At 37.5% G+C, this 13,906-nt stretch overlaps 1 protein-coding gene across 12 annotated transcripts in view; it reads right to left on the reverse strand.

The window, feature by feature from the left end:
- Positions 1-7,557: 7,557 nt before the first annotated feature.
- The window catches only part of LOC125667959 (ankyrin repeat and fibronectin type-III domain-containing protein 1-like), a 124,759-nt gene continuing 118,410 nt past the window's right edge, over positions 7,558-13,906 (reverse strand). For 11 of the 12 annotated variants that reach the window (XM_048901656.2, XM_048901662.2, XM_048901655.2 and 8 more), the window contains 11 exons: positions 12,881-13,069; positions 12,595-12,711; positions 12,405-12,495; positions 12,145-12,280; positions 11,923-12,036; positions 11,588-11,806; positions 11,080-11,246; positions 10,616-10,737; positions 10,312-10,497; positions 9,880-9,980; positions 7,558-9,789 (listed from right to left, as the gene is read on the reverse strand). In XM_048901656.2, the coding sequence (XP_048757613.1) occupies positions 9,043-9,789; positions 9,880-9,980; positions 10,312-10,497; positions 10,616-10,737; positions 11,080-11,246; positions 11,588-11,806; positions 11,923-12,036; positions 12,145-12,280; positions 12,405-12,495; positions 12,595-12,711; positions 12,881-13,069 (2,189 nt within the window). In that variant the 3' untranslated portion in view covers positions 7,558-9,042. The remainder of the gene's footprint in view (positions 9,790-9,879; positions 9,981-10,311; positions 10,498-10,615; positions 10,738-11,079; positions 11,247-11,587; positions 11,807-11,922; positions 12,037-12,144; positions 12,281-12,404; positions 12,496-12,594; positions 12,712-12,880; positions 13,070-13,906) is intronic. The other variant, XM_048901665.2, reaches the window with a different exon arrangement.

Below are 13,906 nucleotides of genomic sequence, written 5' to 3' on the forward strand. Positions count from 1 at the left end.
AGTCATAGAAGTTTCGTTTAAAGCAGATTTTTTCAATTTACATGGTGATTCTGAACACAATTAATGTAATTCCCCATACCACGTCAAATAACGTTAGAAACGTTATTCACGAGTCACCAAAGTTATCACACGTTCAGCGAACTCGGTGCCATTTTGGTAAATGTTGTAGATCGTATTCTTGTCCATTAGGGCTGATTGTTTGAAGGCAGAGAACAAAAAAAACAAAAAACAAAAAAAAAACAACCAAAAAACAAAAACAACAACAACTGTAAGAATCGTAATATTACAAACAACCCGTCATATACAAAAGAACGCTCGGGAGAGAAAATGCCTATGCTTTTATCGACCAATGAAAAAAAAGGGTCATCTCAAAATTATGTCAACTTAGGTCTTCCCTTTGCCGATTGGTCGCATTTAAGAAGCGGTGTACGATTATTGACGGTTGAGTAAAGCCGATAAATGGACCTTGTTTCCAGTTCACCATTATGATGTGGGAGACAAGACCTTGACAAGGTTGCTTCTAAACGGTAGGGGTCTATTATATTATATAAAACCTTTCACCGAAAATTTCAAGCGATGCAGCTGGTAAAAATAACCCACCAAGATGGCGGCTTGATATACCCTGTGAATATTTTGTTTATAGGAAGACAGTTTTTTTTATTCTTATAGACATTTTAAACGTCGAGTGCCTGTAAACGTTTACTTGCAAAACAGACGTTGATGATCCAGCGCCGCCGCTCTGGGTACCCTTTCCGTATTAAATATTCTCCATTTTAAAGAACTATCTCATTAAACACCGTAAATATGATTATAGGGCTACGTCTTATTTTGAGAAAGGTGTTGTGGTAGGTACAAAGAATTTGAACACTTCAGACACGATCCATCGAATAGGCTCCATAGAAACATATCGTACTGATCCAGTCTGTTTTGCAAGACTTGAGAGTTATAAGTAGAAAACTACCCAAAACATTGTAATTCTTCAATAGCGTCTATTCAATAGTGCATTTCATGTATTAGTGACTGATTTAGATTTTTGTTTGGCTAAATTATAGAAAAGCCCATGCACGTAAACACAACAAATTTCTACTTCAATTGATGCGTCCAAAATCTTGAGTATCCTATGACCTTAACCATAACGAAGAACTACAAGAGAGAAAGGGATCGAGATCTAAATATCATCTTTGACTGAATCCGCATGTAATGTTCAATGTCAACCCCCCCCCCTCCCCCCCGGTTTTCAAATTTTTAAATATTTGAATTCTCTACAGTGGTTCTAATATTTTCAACAGGCTGTGGACATTCTGAAGCTTCCGTTCATTTACTAATTCAGTGAAGGAAGTGCTTCCTCCGCAAGGCTCTCTACTTTAACGTACAGGAATTTCCAGCTACAGAACAGCCTGTTAATGACGTAATGGAAAGACACGGAGACAAACTTCGGGATCGGGTGTATTCTGTACTGGTGAACAATAACTTTCTTGGAATGAACTTAAAATCTCGACCTGATATCAAGACAGAAAGTGTTATATTTATGGTGGAAATAATGGACAGGATTTCCTGGAAAAGTCCCCCTTCCCAAGAACCAATAACTTTGTATAGTCACATTCAAGTGTTTTCGTATCTCACCAATACCCCACTTCTATCTCGAACAGAAATCTACTGTACTCACTGTAAGTGACCAACAATTCATAAAAGACAGGCTAGTCCCATTTTGAATTCATGAATGTAGGTATTTTTGTTGTGTGTATGTATTGAATGCTTATATAAGCGGTGCTCTACAGATACATTTTGTGCACTTCCCGTGATTAGGGAATCCTGTGGGGATCCGGGTTAGAATAGATCCTCAGTACTCCTTGCTTGTCGTAAGAGGCGACTAAATGGGGGCGGTCCTTCGGATGAGACCGCAGAAACCGAGGTCCCGTGTCACAGCAGGTGTGGCACGATAAAGATCCCTCCCTGCTCAATGGCCATAAGGGCTGAGGATAGGCCTAAATTTTGCAGCCCTTCACCGGCAGTGGTGACGTCTCCATATGAGTGAAATATTCTCGAGAGGGACGTAAAACAATACTCAATCAATCAATCAATCAACCCATGTTCAGGGTTTAGTGTACCAAACTGCCATTGCTTTGGTGCTTCTGTGTACAAGGATTGATTGATGTTTTCCGCCACACTCAACAATTTTTCAGTTATATGGTGGCGCCCAGTTTTTTATTGGTGGAAGAGAGAACCCAGATACAATGTACCTGGGAAGAGACCACCGACCTTCCGCAAGTAAACTGGGAAACTTTCTCACTTACCGGCATGAGCGGGATTCGAACCCGCGCCGAGCGAAGGTGAGGGGCCGTGTGATTTTGAGTGCATGCTCTAACCACTACGCCATGGAGACCCCTGTGTACAAGGAGAGTGAAGAACAACGATTGGGCGATATAAAATGAAAGGTGAAGATAGCGAACAGTGATCAATCTCATGACTCCCATAAGCAATACAAAATAGATAGTTGGACAAACACGGACCCCTGGACACACCAGAAGTGGGATCAGGTGCCTACCAGTAAGCGGAATAAGCATCCCATGTCGACCGGTCATACCCGCAGTAATTAAAAGCTTTAATCCACGTAAAACATCGGAAACAGTAAGATACAAGTACAATATGTCAAAATTCTTTATAATCATATTTCCATTTCTACACACGGAAGATCGCCAAACGCTCATCATCAGGTGTGAATATCACTGGTCCTCAGAGATTACCTTGAACACGGATGTCCCGTGTTACAGTGGCTGTGGCACGCTTAAGAACCTTCACTTCTCAATGGCCGTAAGCGCCGAGCAAAGGCCTAAATTTGAAGTCCTTCACCGGTCTTGGTGACGTCTCCATATGAGTGAAAAATTCTCTAGTGAGATGTTAAACAAGATACAATCAATCAATCTACGCACAGAAGTGTCATTGTTTTAAACATTCCAAGAACCTCATGATACGTTCCCTCGATGTGGTCCTCCGTCTCGCCACCATACGGGGTTTCTCGGCAGGAGAGAGTCCTGTGGTGCGGAGGAACCTATACTGTACTTGTATGATCCGTGGCCGAGTGGTTAGAGCATTGCGCTCAAAATCACACGGCCTCTCACCTCTGTCGGCGCGGGTTCGAATCCCGCTCGCGCCGGTAAGTGAGAAAGTTTCCCAGTTTACTTTCGGAAGGTCGGTAAAAAGTAAGTAAGTAATTTTTATTTAAAGTCGGAACTATATACAGGTAACAATAAACATGAGCTAAGAGCTCTTTAACCGACTATATAGCATAAAAAAGACACAAAGCATTAATGATATATAATCGGTGGTCTCTTTCCAGGTACATTGTATCTGGGTTCTCTCTTCCACTAATAAAAACTGGGCGCCACCAGATAACTGAAAAATTGTTGAGTGTGGTGGAAAACATCAATCAATCAATGTATGATTGGACTTTACTGGGTCTCGTTTTGTGTGGTCTTGGGTTATCCTTGATCACGAGGTTCTGGTAAGAGTTTGAATGTTTCTACACTGGATAAGAACAACTTGTGTATTTTGGCAGCTGGTTTTGAACAATGCAGACAGAAATCCAGTATTGTCTAAAAGAAAGGACTAAGGGAATCAAAAGTAGATTAGACAATACTGGATTTCTATCTGCATTGAAACCAGCTATCAAAATACACAAATTCATTCCACGGTTGTTCTCATCCAGTGTAGAAACATTCAAACTCTCACCAGAACCTCGTGATCAAGGATCACCCAAGACCACACAAAACGAGACCAAACCAGTGAAACCAAATCTTGTACAGCACAGGTTCCTCAGCTCCACAGGGCTATCTCCTGCTGAGGAACCCCGTCTGGTGGCGAGACGGAGGACCACGTGGAGTTAACGTATCCTGAGGTTTTTGGGATGTTTAAATCGATAACGACACTTCTGTATGTAGAAATGGAAACATGGTTATAAAGAATTGTGACACTTTGTACATGTAACTTAGTTTCTGATGTTTTAAGTGGATTAAAACTTTTCATCATATTTAAATCCCCCAATTGTTGTTCTTCACTCTCCTTGTACACAGAAACACCAAAACAATGGCAGCTTGGTGAAGCAATGATGTGCAAACCCTGCATGAACATGTGAAGTACACACAATGTATCTGTAGAGCACCGCTTATATAAGCATTCAATACATACACAGAACAAAAATACCTACATTCATGAATTCAAAATTTGTACGTTCATTATTTTTTGAAAGTCCATCTTAAGTGGGATTAGCCTGTCTTTTATTAATTGTTGGTCACTTACAATGAGTACCGTGGATGTCCGTTCGAGATAGAAGTGGGATATTGGTAAGATAAGTAAATACTTGAATGTGACTATACATAACAGACTGTTCTGTAGCTGGAAATTCCTGTACATTAAAGTAGAGAGCCTTGCGGAGGAAGCACTTCCTTCACTGAATTAGTAAATGAACGGAAGCTTCAAATTGTCCACAGCCTGTTGAAAATATTAGAACCACTGTAGAGAATTAAAATATTTAAAATTTGAAGGGGGTGGTTGATATTGACCATCGAATGCGGATTCAGTCAAAGATGACATTTAAATCTCAATCCCTTTTCTCTCTTGTAGTTCTTCATTATGGTTAAGGTCATAGGATACTAAAGATTTTGGACGTATCAAAAGAAGTAGGAATTTGGTGTGTTTAAGTGCGCGGGATTTTCTATCAAATTGCCAAACAAAAATGTAAATCAGACATTAATATGAAATGAACCAATAAATAGAGGTTTTTGAAGAATTTCAATGTTTTGGGTAGTTTTCTACTTATAACTCTCAAGTCTTGAAAAACAGACTGGATCAGTACGATATGTTTCTGTGGAACCTATTCGATGGATCGTGTCTGAAGTGTTCAAATTCTTTATACCTACCACAACACCTTTCTCAAAATAAGACGTAGCCCTATAATCATATTTACGGTGTTTTATGAGATAGTTCTTTAAAATGGAGAATATTTAATACGAAGGGGCACCCAACGCGTCGTCGTTCTGTCATCCATATCTGTTTTGCAAGTAAACGTTCACAGGCACTCGATTGATTGATTGTACATTGTTTAACGTCCCTCTCGAGAATATTTCACCAATATGGAGACGTCACCATTGCCGGTGAAGGGCTGCAAAATTTAGGCCTATGCTTGGCGCTTATGGCTTTTGAGCAGGGAAGGAACTTTATCGTGTCACGCCTGCTGTGACACGGGACCTCGGTTTATGCGGTCTCGCCCGAACCATTTAGTAGCTTCTTACAACAAGCAAGGGGTACTGAGGACCTATTCTAACCTGCATCCCCGCACACTCGACGTTTAAAGAAAAAAATTGTCTTCCTATAAACAAAATATCCACAAGGTATCAAGTCGCCATCTTGGATTTCCTTTTTACCATGCAGCTGCATCCATTGCAATTTTCGGCGAAAAGTTTTATATAATAAGATAATAGACCCCTACCGTTTAGAAGCAACCCTGTCAAGGTTTTACCCCCCACATCGTCAAGATGAACTGGAATTAGAGTCCATTTATCGGCTATAATCAACCGTCAAACATCATCTACTGCATCTCAAATGCGACCAATCGGCAAAGGGAGGACGGAAGTTGACATGATTTTGAGATAGCCCTTTTTTCATTGGTCGATAAAATTATAAGCATTTTGTCTCCCGAGCGTTCTTTTGTATATAACGGGTTGTTTGAAATATTGCGATTCTTATGTTGTTGTTTTTTTAATTATAATTCTTTGTTTGACTTCAAACAGTCAGTCCTAATGGGCAGAAATACGGTCTACAACAGTCACCAAAAATGGCATCGAGGGTTCGTTGAACGTGACTCGTGAATAACGTTATTTGACGTGAGATAGGGAATTACATTACTTGTATTCAGAATTATCTTGTAAATTGAAAAAGAAATCTTTAGTGTATAATCTAACCCATGTAAACAAAAACAGAATTGTGAGCTCTGTATCTCCCATGTAACTCAACAACTGACATTTACATTTTTGCTGACCATTAGAATACCATCATTAAGCATTCTATACATTAAAAATGGAGAAATATTTGAAAAATTTCAGCTCAAATCGTGTCCATGCCCCTTTAAGCGATATATCTGAAAATGGGTGGCAAATTGAGATATGCAATATAACTCCTTGAAATATATAAAGTCTTAAATTCGTCAGATATCTAACACAGAGTTCCTTATGGTGTTCACACGAATGTTGAAATTTCAGGGTATCTCGAATCAAAATGTAATAGTAGCCGATATATCAGAATGGATGGTACTATATCAAATGAATGAAGGTCTGAATTCAATCCGTATCATTTTGAAAGTAAACACTCAGCTGGAAAAGTTTATTCGTATTTTGCATTGCAGTTATGTAATTGGGGAAAATTGATCATGAAGTTTGGAATTTCATACGACTCTTCGCCATCTTTAGAAATAAACCTGATAGATAATCATATTCAAACTCAGTAACCTTTATCTGGTAGCTGGCTTTCAGTAATTATAACCTTTATATCATGTAGTAGCTGACTACTAGTAGATAACTTTTCTTACTTTAAGTAGCTGGTTACTAGTAACTATATTTTCCTGGTTCAAGTACCTGGTTACTAGTAGCCAACTAGTTACTAGTAGGTAAGTTTACAGATCTCACTCAAATGTACATTTAGTTACTATGTAGCATAATCCATTTGAACTTCATTGCGAGGGGATAAAAACATGCAGGTACATATCTATATTTTGATGAAGGCTATACTTATAAAGATCTCACAGATGACGGTAGGTGCAATTTCACCCAGAAGTGCTCTACTAACAACCACATGGTCGGATCAAACCTAGAAATATCAGAGAAGCTTGCAACAATGCCCAATGAGTCTGGTGTCATAATCCGAGATCAGCACAAATCTCACATTATGTAATAACAATGCACAACATAACTCAAGGTCATGTTCAAGGCAGACCTCTTTTAGGTTTCATCATTGTGGAAACAAAATGGATATTATCCATGACACGCAGTGCAGTATGGACCAATTTTATGAACTTGGGCACAACAATGAGGATTTCTCGTGCCTACCTGGACCTGGATTTTTATGGACCAAACCTTTCCAATACCTTTAAAAGTGTTCAGCTAAGAAGCAATCATTGCCTATTTTTAAAGTCTAAATGTGACCTGACCAAGATAAAAACTCCAAGACCTTCCACCTCTGTCATAGATTTAATCCTTGAGTGACGTTTTCAATTTAGTCTGTGTCAAATGCATTATAAGAGGTAAACATCTTCAATGTGCAAAGGGTGCCCGTAACTAATGTTGGACAATGACTGTAACAAGTGCCCTGTCAAGTGTTTTGGACAGTCGTGGTAAAGCTGGGCTCGCTGTTGGCCACTCGGGGCATGTCTGCTTTGTCAGAACTTTTGCACTTTAAAAAACTACCTATATCTGATTGTCCACATAAAATATATATTGTGGAAATTCTTAGTTTCACATAAAAGTAAACAAATTGTCAAATGTAGCATATACAAATGTGAACAATGAATAGTTGACTTGATTTTATTAGCTCCTCTCAAAACACAAGCTAACAGAAAAAGATGTAGAAAATAAATAGTATCACAGTAGGCTTATCACAACTACCTCATAGAAAGAATAAACTTTGACTGGTAATACAGTACACTGCAATAATTATTCCAACATTTGGAGGCAAAATTTGTTTGAGTAAGGTTCCAAATAATCATAAGTAGTTGGCTTGCTTGGTAAATAACACTTGATAAAAAGTATACCATCATTAGCATATTATCACAAAATACTGTATTAACTTGTGACTAAATTTTTCAAAAAATTATTGATTACAATTTTGAAACCACTTACAGTTTTCAGAACTATTTTGAATAATTTTATAAATACATGTAGTTTGTATAATTGAATCTACACAACATCATAGGGACTTGAAAGAAAATGTACAAATTAAGTCAAAATAAATTAACAAAACAGAACTCGGCACAAAAACACGAGCGAATTCACACAACAGAATTCAGCACATACACAAGAGTGGTTCTTAGACAACAGAGCTCGCCTGGTGCACTAAATTCAAAAATTTGAAAAGCAACTTAAAGTTTTATATTTATAATCTAAACTTGGCTTAGAGGCAACCTTCCCACCACTGGGACTGAAATCAGAAACTTGAAAGGTATTTCAGAAGAAAGGTATTTCAGAAAGGACTGTATGGTCTATACGAAACCTATACCTTAAAAACTTTAACCAAAAAGTTATCATTTTCTACATGTAACCTTCTACTTGACCCAGAATCACACTGATAGGAGGGAGGGATTGGGTTTGAAATGTTTTAAGTAAGAAAACTACCACGGAAACAATATTAGTAATTTGGAATCAGAAAAACCGTAACCATTTGTTAATATTGTCCATGTATGGCACTGAATTTATTCAAGTTCTACATGTCATGGGAGGGATTGCATTTGATAGACATTTAAGTTTCAGTACCCCCCCCCCACCCAATGCTGTTGGTATAACAACATCTCTCTGCAAACTCCTCCTGGCAAGCTGATATTATTTTTTCAAGGAGTATTTTTTTTAAAGAGAAAATTTTTACAATATACTAAAAACCAACAATTTTACTTTTGATTAAAAATTCTGTTTTCTAGAAGACCAGATTCTTTTCTTCCCCAAGTAGCTGTTTTACAGTTGAAAAGATACTGTATTGCAACTGTACTAACATCGATAAAATTCTGTTTAACTTAAATTTCCCAAGAAAATTTACACTTGAAAGCATATTTTATGAAAAAACAACAATAATAAATTAGTAACATTCAGTTTGGTGACATAAATAATTTACCCGATATGTATACTGACTAGTAATTCTTAAGAACTGACTATGAATGACAATGGATAATGATTTACTGAAATTTGGAATGGAAAAGAAACATGACCCAACTATCAGAAGGGAATGTTCTTATGACAATAAAGCTAGTTTCCACTGATTGTAGGTCAAATAAAAAGTATTGTCACTTCACACCTCAGTGGCATGCCCTTGCTGGATGGCAGCTAACAAATTACTCTTCATCCGAACATAAAGTCGACCTTTGGTCCATGGATTCTGAAGGTGAAGTGGCTGGTAGTCATCCCTCAGAATTCTCTCTCTAGCACCAATCACAGCCACCAAACAAAACTCGTCCAGTTGATCCTCCCCATACTGAGGTTCAGACCTACCTTTCTGAGTCACAGTTTTATTCAACTGTCTCACCACCAGATTAATCACTTCTCTAGATGTGGTTTTCTCAGTCACATGTAGCCTCACCCTGGTGCCACGAGACAGCCCCGTGTCATAAGCTGCATACACCTGTAAAATGCCTGAGCTTGGTGTATTGGATTCACCGGCGGTTTCCTCCTTTTTCACATGTCCATTTGTCTTTGGTGTCTCATCATTTGGATCATAGAATTTGGCAATTTTGATGTTGTCTTTTCCAACACTGATTTCATTAGAATCACAGGCCACAGACTGACACCCGGATTGTGAGTTGTTGTTATCAAACAGATTGTCTTCACTAGGACTCTCTAGCTCAGAACTGAACACATCTCTGGGTGGTGAAGTTAACTCATTTATCAATATGCCTCCTCGCATACTCTTGTCTCTTGCATAAGTAATAATGTCCATTATCCATCGTGTTGACTTCCAGTTTTTATCGACTGTAGTTTGTATGTTGGACAATTTCTCCACTCTCTCTTTTGCTGGTGCAAGTTCCTCGGTAGAAAAGGCCTGTTAATGAGACAGTTTTACAATGTCAACTACACTTTTTAAAAAGTCAGATTGAACTGCTGTTATTTACATACAAAGAAGGACATTTACCTCACGCTGAACTTGCTGGGCAAGACAGAGGTCCATTTCTAGTATTGAGGAGAGCCTTGAGTATCTATTGATGAGCTGTGTTTGGTATGTACACATGTGGACTGCAAAATAGCCACCTTACTTTTATAGCTAAACTCTTTTAACATGATGGTTTAAGCAAGTTGAAATTATACTTCTAAATGTATCATAGCATGTACCCTAATCACTATAGAGTTCTGATGGGTTTCTGAACATTTCATATTTTACAAAATAATAACTTTTTCTTGCAAATTTGAAATTTTATTTTTACACTAGTGATTTATGATGATATAAAAACTTTTCAAAGCCTTAAATAAATTCATCTGAAGCAAGTTTGTTGGTCAAAAACTGAATATACCTACTACATATAATGAAAGGGATATAACTCTGCTAATTTCACAGCTCATTACTTACTCATTTCAAAGACTTGTACTGGGAGGAGTGTGAGATCCTTCTTCTCTGTCATGGTGTCATTCTGGCCTGGAACCAGACATACTTCCTCTACTGGGGGGAGGATCAGGATGAATGCCACATCGTTACTGAACTCAATCACCTCCACATCATAGATTCTGTGACTAGCAGCAAAATTCTCTGATATGTCTGAAATAAAAAAAAAATCTCATTAATTTTGGGATCATTTACTCAAACAAACAATTAGTAACTTTTCCCCTTCTCTTAAATACCAACTCTGTCATATCTGTTAACAAGTACAACATACCTAAAATGTTGAAAAGTTTTTGGGCAGCCTGTGAGAGCTGTTTACGGAATTCCTCCTGTGTTTGGCTAGGTGGTGCTACTTGTTGATCTACATTCAGTGACTGCAGCCATTGCCACTCCTCTCTGAAATGCATAAACGCTTACCACTTACATATTTTCTCATTATTCATGAATAATGCAACAATGTCAATTAGAGTTTTGACATGACGAATGCTATAGCTGTCAGCTTCAAATATGTTGGTAATCATTTTGAAACTCTCAATATTTGTAAACAGATTACCAGTAATGAGAACTATGAGGAAACATATATCTTTTCTTTTTTAAGGGGGTGGGGTGGGGCGATTCAATTATTAAAAAAATGTAAACTGTACAGTGTTGTCATCCATTAAAAACACATCCCTAAACCTAAAATATTTTCAAGGTAACTTTTTGGGGGCATGGGTGAATTGTGAATTGAATTCTTACCTGGAAACATTGGGACAATCTCTCACTTTAATGTTTGGAAGAATGTTTGGTGCTTTCTTAGGAACCAACACTCGGTTAAGTTCTAGGGAAGCTTGAAGTTTGAGGTAGCCAAGGTATAAGCCTTTTGCAAGACGAATGTTGCTGACTTGATGATAGAGAATCATCTCCTGTTGAAAAGTGAATGTTTTCATGTAAAAACACTAACTAAACTCACTGACAAAACACATTCCAAAATCAATGTGTGCATGCACTAATTGCTCATAAATTAGATGTTGGCATTATTCTTCAGTCGTAATATGCACTGTATGCCTCCCAAAACAGACGAAAATACCGTCAGATGAATACTGAGAACTTTTTGTTTCATTATATTTTTTCCCAGGTTTTCTTTCGGAGAGTTTTAAAGAGGGTTAATATCGAACCAGAGTATAGGTCTAAACAAGCAAATGGGATAGGTGAAAGTAAAACACGGCAAAATTATATTTCCGAGCGAAAGTAATATTGTACTTACTGAGACAGAACTGACAAGAACTTCCAAGGACTCCTGGGACTCTGTTCCTGTACCCGAAGATCGTCGTAGTAACTTGGCAAAGCTCACCCACTTTGACGAACTCAGGATAACTGCCTTGGGATCTCTTACATTACACACTGTGGTCAATACAATACTTCCACTGGAGTCCTTCAGAGGCTTGAAATGAAACTGGCCTAAATCATATATTCCCAAAGCTCCCTGCAATGATAGAAATTCAATAGTAAATACAAGTTTCACTTTTGGCATGAGACTAAACTTTACAGATTAATGACTCATATTGTTATGAGTTTCAGAAAACATCAAGACCTCCCCACCTGCAACACAGAGACAGCTTGTAATAGTTTACATCTGAAATGCATTGTTCCTGCACTTGTATTTTTCTCCATGTCTTGTCGCAGAGATTTCACATCATCCCAAGTACAAGAAATCTAAAATAAAAAGGATTTGATGGTCAAGCACTTCCCTATTCATTTTTCCATTCTTGTGAAATATTTTTTAGGTAATGTTTCTTGATTATGTATTTTATCTTGTAATACCTTCATCAGCCAGTGCAGATCTGCATTGACCGATGGTCCAGAGAAATTTTCGTCCACCTCCACAACAGGCAGTTGGTCATCGGAGGTCACTAAAACTTTGTCACCGTGATACAGCAGACAGGCAAGATAAACTCCCCTATAAGACAAAACCGTCCTCACTAAACCGCCTCACCAAATAATGGACAATTTTTTTCCCAAAGAATGAAACATGGTACTTCAAAATTTAAAAGAAAACTGCATTAAATTTGGGCTATCTGTACCTTTTCAGGGATTTGTAGAATTTGGGAGCAGAGGTAAAGAGGTTTTTCAAACTTTTTCGTTTTCTTTGTAGTGGAGAATCTCCAACATTATCTATAATAGAAGAAAACAGAATACAAATACATGTACCGGGTAACACAAATCAGTGCAAACTTCATACAGGCATACAATGAAATTATGCGCTAGGCATACCTTTTAGTTCTGATGCATCAGCTGGTCGTAAGTGCTTCACTTGGGAAAATAGTTCATCCAATATTTTTAATTTTCCCTCTGTTCTGGATAATGTTGAGTTGTCCACATCTCTCCAACCTGAATTTAAAAAAATAAATATTATGACTTCAGCCCACAAAAACTGCTTCTCATTGAAAATTGAAAAGACAATTCATCAACATGACCTTCATTCATGAATTCAAACTTGAAGAAAAAAAAAAAAAACACCCCCCCAAAAAACCCCATTTTGACAAGGGAGTAAACTCACAAGATGGAACAGCATAAGCTGGTTTGGCTATCGTGTGTCCACTGTATCCTTTCATGTTACAGGCGGCCACCCTGACGAAGTACTTGTTGCCCTTTACCAGACCCTTTATTTCATGTTCCAAGTGTCTCATGTCTTCCACCACCTCTTCTCCAGCCAATGGAATAAAGTCATCAAAGCAGCTCCATTCAACTGTAATCAACATGACAAAAACTTTTGATTTTCTATTTTAAACAAGACACATGTAATGTATAAATCTGCTCTGTAACCACCCAATCAGCCTCTTAGCTGCTGACTTTGTAAAATTGGTGCATTTGGAAAATAAAGACCGTCTACCTTCACTGCAATGTAAACAGTAATTACTTTCAATTGATGAAATTGTGTATCGAGAGCACAAAGACTGTAATTTTTGAGAGCAGATTCAGATTGTGTTTACACCAAGCATCAGACAATTGATGAACCCACCGCAGTATGCAGGTATCTGTTGTGTTTGTATCAAATTGTGATAAATAAACTACATGCTATCTTCTCAATCTCATTCAGTCAGAGAGATTACACAATGTTAAAATGACAAGCTGCTCCATTTCAGGTTTTCTGGTCAGGCGATTACTCACATGGGTATATCATTCACCAATTGACTTGCCATATTTTTTTTTTTTACTTTAAGAGATATTTGATGTGGAAAACAAGCAGAAAAAATCAAACGAAGAGCATAAATCTTGAAGTACAAAATAATCAACATGTTTTCCATTCACTATTGACAAACAACTTAAAAATACAATCTGAATGGAAAAAGAACCAATGAAAGGATTGATCATATACAGTATAGTATAGTTAATCGATGCTGTGTATGGTTTGAAAATTTTACATTTCAAATTAATTCGATATGGTTGCAAATTTCTGATTTTTTGAAAAAATAAATAGACATGGTACGGTACATATAAGGTTTGAAATTATTAATTTTGAATTAATGCATATGAAATAAATTTCCCTAATCTCATCACCATCCTGTTCTCTATATATGTAATT

This window comes from Ostrea edulis, chromosome 4 (genome assembly GCF_947568905.1).
Source record: "Ostrea edulis chromosome 4, xbOstEdul1.1, whole genome shotgun sequence".
NCBI classification, from domain to species: domain Eukaryota; kingdom Metazoa; phylum Mollusca; class Bivalvia; order Ostreida; family Ostreidae; genus Ostrea; species Ostrea edulis.